This window comes from Cucurbita moschata, unplaced genomic scaffold, assembly GCF_002738365.1.
Source record: "Cucurbita moschata cultivar Rifu unplaced genomic scaffold, Cmos_1.0 Cmo_Scf00009, whole genome shotgun sequence".
Lineage (NCBI taxonomy): Eukaryota > Viridiplantae > Streptophyta > Magnoliopsida > Cucurbitales > Cucurbitaceae > Cucurbita > Cucurbita moschata.
In genome coordinates this window covers 346,649-348,397 of record NW_019268525.1, presented here as the reverse complement: position 1 = coordinate 348,397, position 1,749 = coordinate 346,649, and the positions used below count along the sequence as shown (strand labels likewise).

The window sequence follows — 1,749 nt, the reverse complement described above, 5'->3', positions numbered from 1 at the left end:
GAACCTGCAAGAGAAGTATCAACCTGCACAGACTCATCTACAAGGTCAGAACAAATATCACACGGGGATGAACTGGATCGAGGAGTTTGCGGTGATGAAGTGGTAGGGGGGGATGAATCAATATGATGAAAATGTGGTTCTAAGAAATTTGAAATAGGAATAGAGGAAAGAGGTTGGGTCTGGGAGCTAGGGATAGCAGGAAAGTGGGTTTCATCAAATTGAGCATGACAGGTGATATATAGCTTAGTGGTGGCCGGATCAAGACAGCGAAACCCTTTATGAGCAGGACTATAACCCAAAAAAATACAAGGAATGCTGCGGGGAGAAAGCTTGTTAGGCATATAATCACGCAAATAAGGATAAACACGACAACCAAAGGGATGAAAATTGTCATAATGTGCTGAACTGATGGCTGAACGTAGTTTCCAACGCAAGCCAAACATCACGTGCAGTAGGGAGACCAACGACAACAGCCATGGCTTCCTCAGTGAGAGAGGAGAGCAGGAGACAGAGAAGTCGTTGATCGGCTGCTCTCCATGCCAAATATTTGGGGTTGAGTGTTGAAGAGGTTTCTGGTTCAAAGCGAGGTGGTGGAACCCTGGTTCCATCGACATAGCCCAGCATGTCTTGACTCTCAAGAAGAGGGAGAAGTTGGCTTTTCCAAAGAAGATAATTGGAGGAAGAAAGTTTGATGGTGATCATATGGATTAGAGTATTGAAAGGAAGAAGATGATAAGAAGATTCGGAAGCCATAGAGAAGAAAGGATCAGGGTTGTTAAACCGAAAGGGCTCTGATACCATGTGAATGTTTGCTGAATCACCACACCTCAATGGGGGTGAGAGTTCTCTTATTTATAATTATTTTCAGAATACAGAAATATGGTAAATTACAAATATTATGGAAATAGTAATAAAAGGAAAGAATAATAAATGAATGCAATATATTTGCCTTTAATAAGAGGGCAAATATGGTAACCCGTAATGTAAGGCAAATATCTAGATATTTGCCTTATAGTGACGGTCAACTATCCTTAACAATTATCTTGACTAACAAGAACTACAAATGAAATTATGGAGCTTCAAAACATCAAGGCCCCCAAATTTCTTGGCAGAAAAACAGATTTAAACTGAAATTAAAGAGGATTTGGTCATCCAACAAAATTTCACCGACCAATCACAAACAATCACCACTTAACAAAAAACATCTCCAATCAAGAACACTATTAAAAAAAGAAAATTCCAAACATCAAGATTCAACCAGCCATAAACAGAGAATTAAAAAACAGAAGAAATAAAATGAATTAAACAACGACAAAGTTCGTGAAAGTTCATTAAGGTAAACAAAATGGAATTGGAAAAATAACCAAAACCTTGGGCTCCATCGTTGTCAATTTCCTCTTTCACCTTAGCCAATGGCTCCTCCTTGGAGCTGAGACCTAAAAAATCCCTCTCCATTTCAGACCAAAGTTGACACCAGAAAAGACCTCAAATCCGACCAACTCTGAAACAAAGAGAAGGGCAAAGACGCTTAAGAGAAAATTCAACTGCACCAAAAACGAAAGCAAGCAAGAGAGAAAGAGAGAGGGCGTATTATTGGATCCTGGCCGTCGTTGGAATTTAAGCATGCTTTTGAATTAATCGGAAGCGTTTACCGGAAGAGATCCAGTGAGGACGACCGGCTTAGCCGGTAACTCAAAACGTGCGAATTGTGAAGACCCCTCTTCGCCCATCACTACGGCGGTGGAACCA

General features: G+C 40.5%; 1 protein-coding gene across 3 annotated transcripts in view; it reads right to left on the bottom strand.

Annotated features, from left to right (window-relative positions):
* The window catches only part of LOC111448016 (protein TIFY 6B-like), a 16,656-nt gene extending 14,907 nt beyond the window's left edge, over nt 1-1,749 (bottom strand). The window contains exons 1-2 of one of the 3 annotated variants that reach the window (XM_023087453.1): nt 1,653-1,749; nt 1,371-1,501 (exon numbers count right to left, since the gene is read on the bottom strand). In XM_023087453.1, the coding sequence (XP_022943221.1) occupies nt 1,371-1,455 (85 nt within the window). In that variant the 5' untranslated portion in view covers nt 1,456-1,501; nt 1,653-1,749. Of the gene's footprint in view, nt 1-1,370; nt 1,615-1,652 lie in introns of those variants that run through there. The other 2 variants (XM_023087454.1, XM_023087455.1) reach the window with 2 other exon arrangements.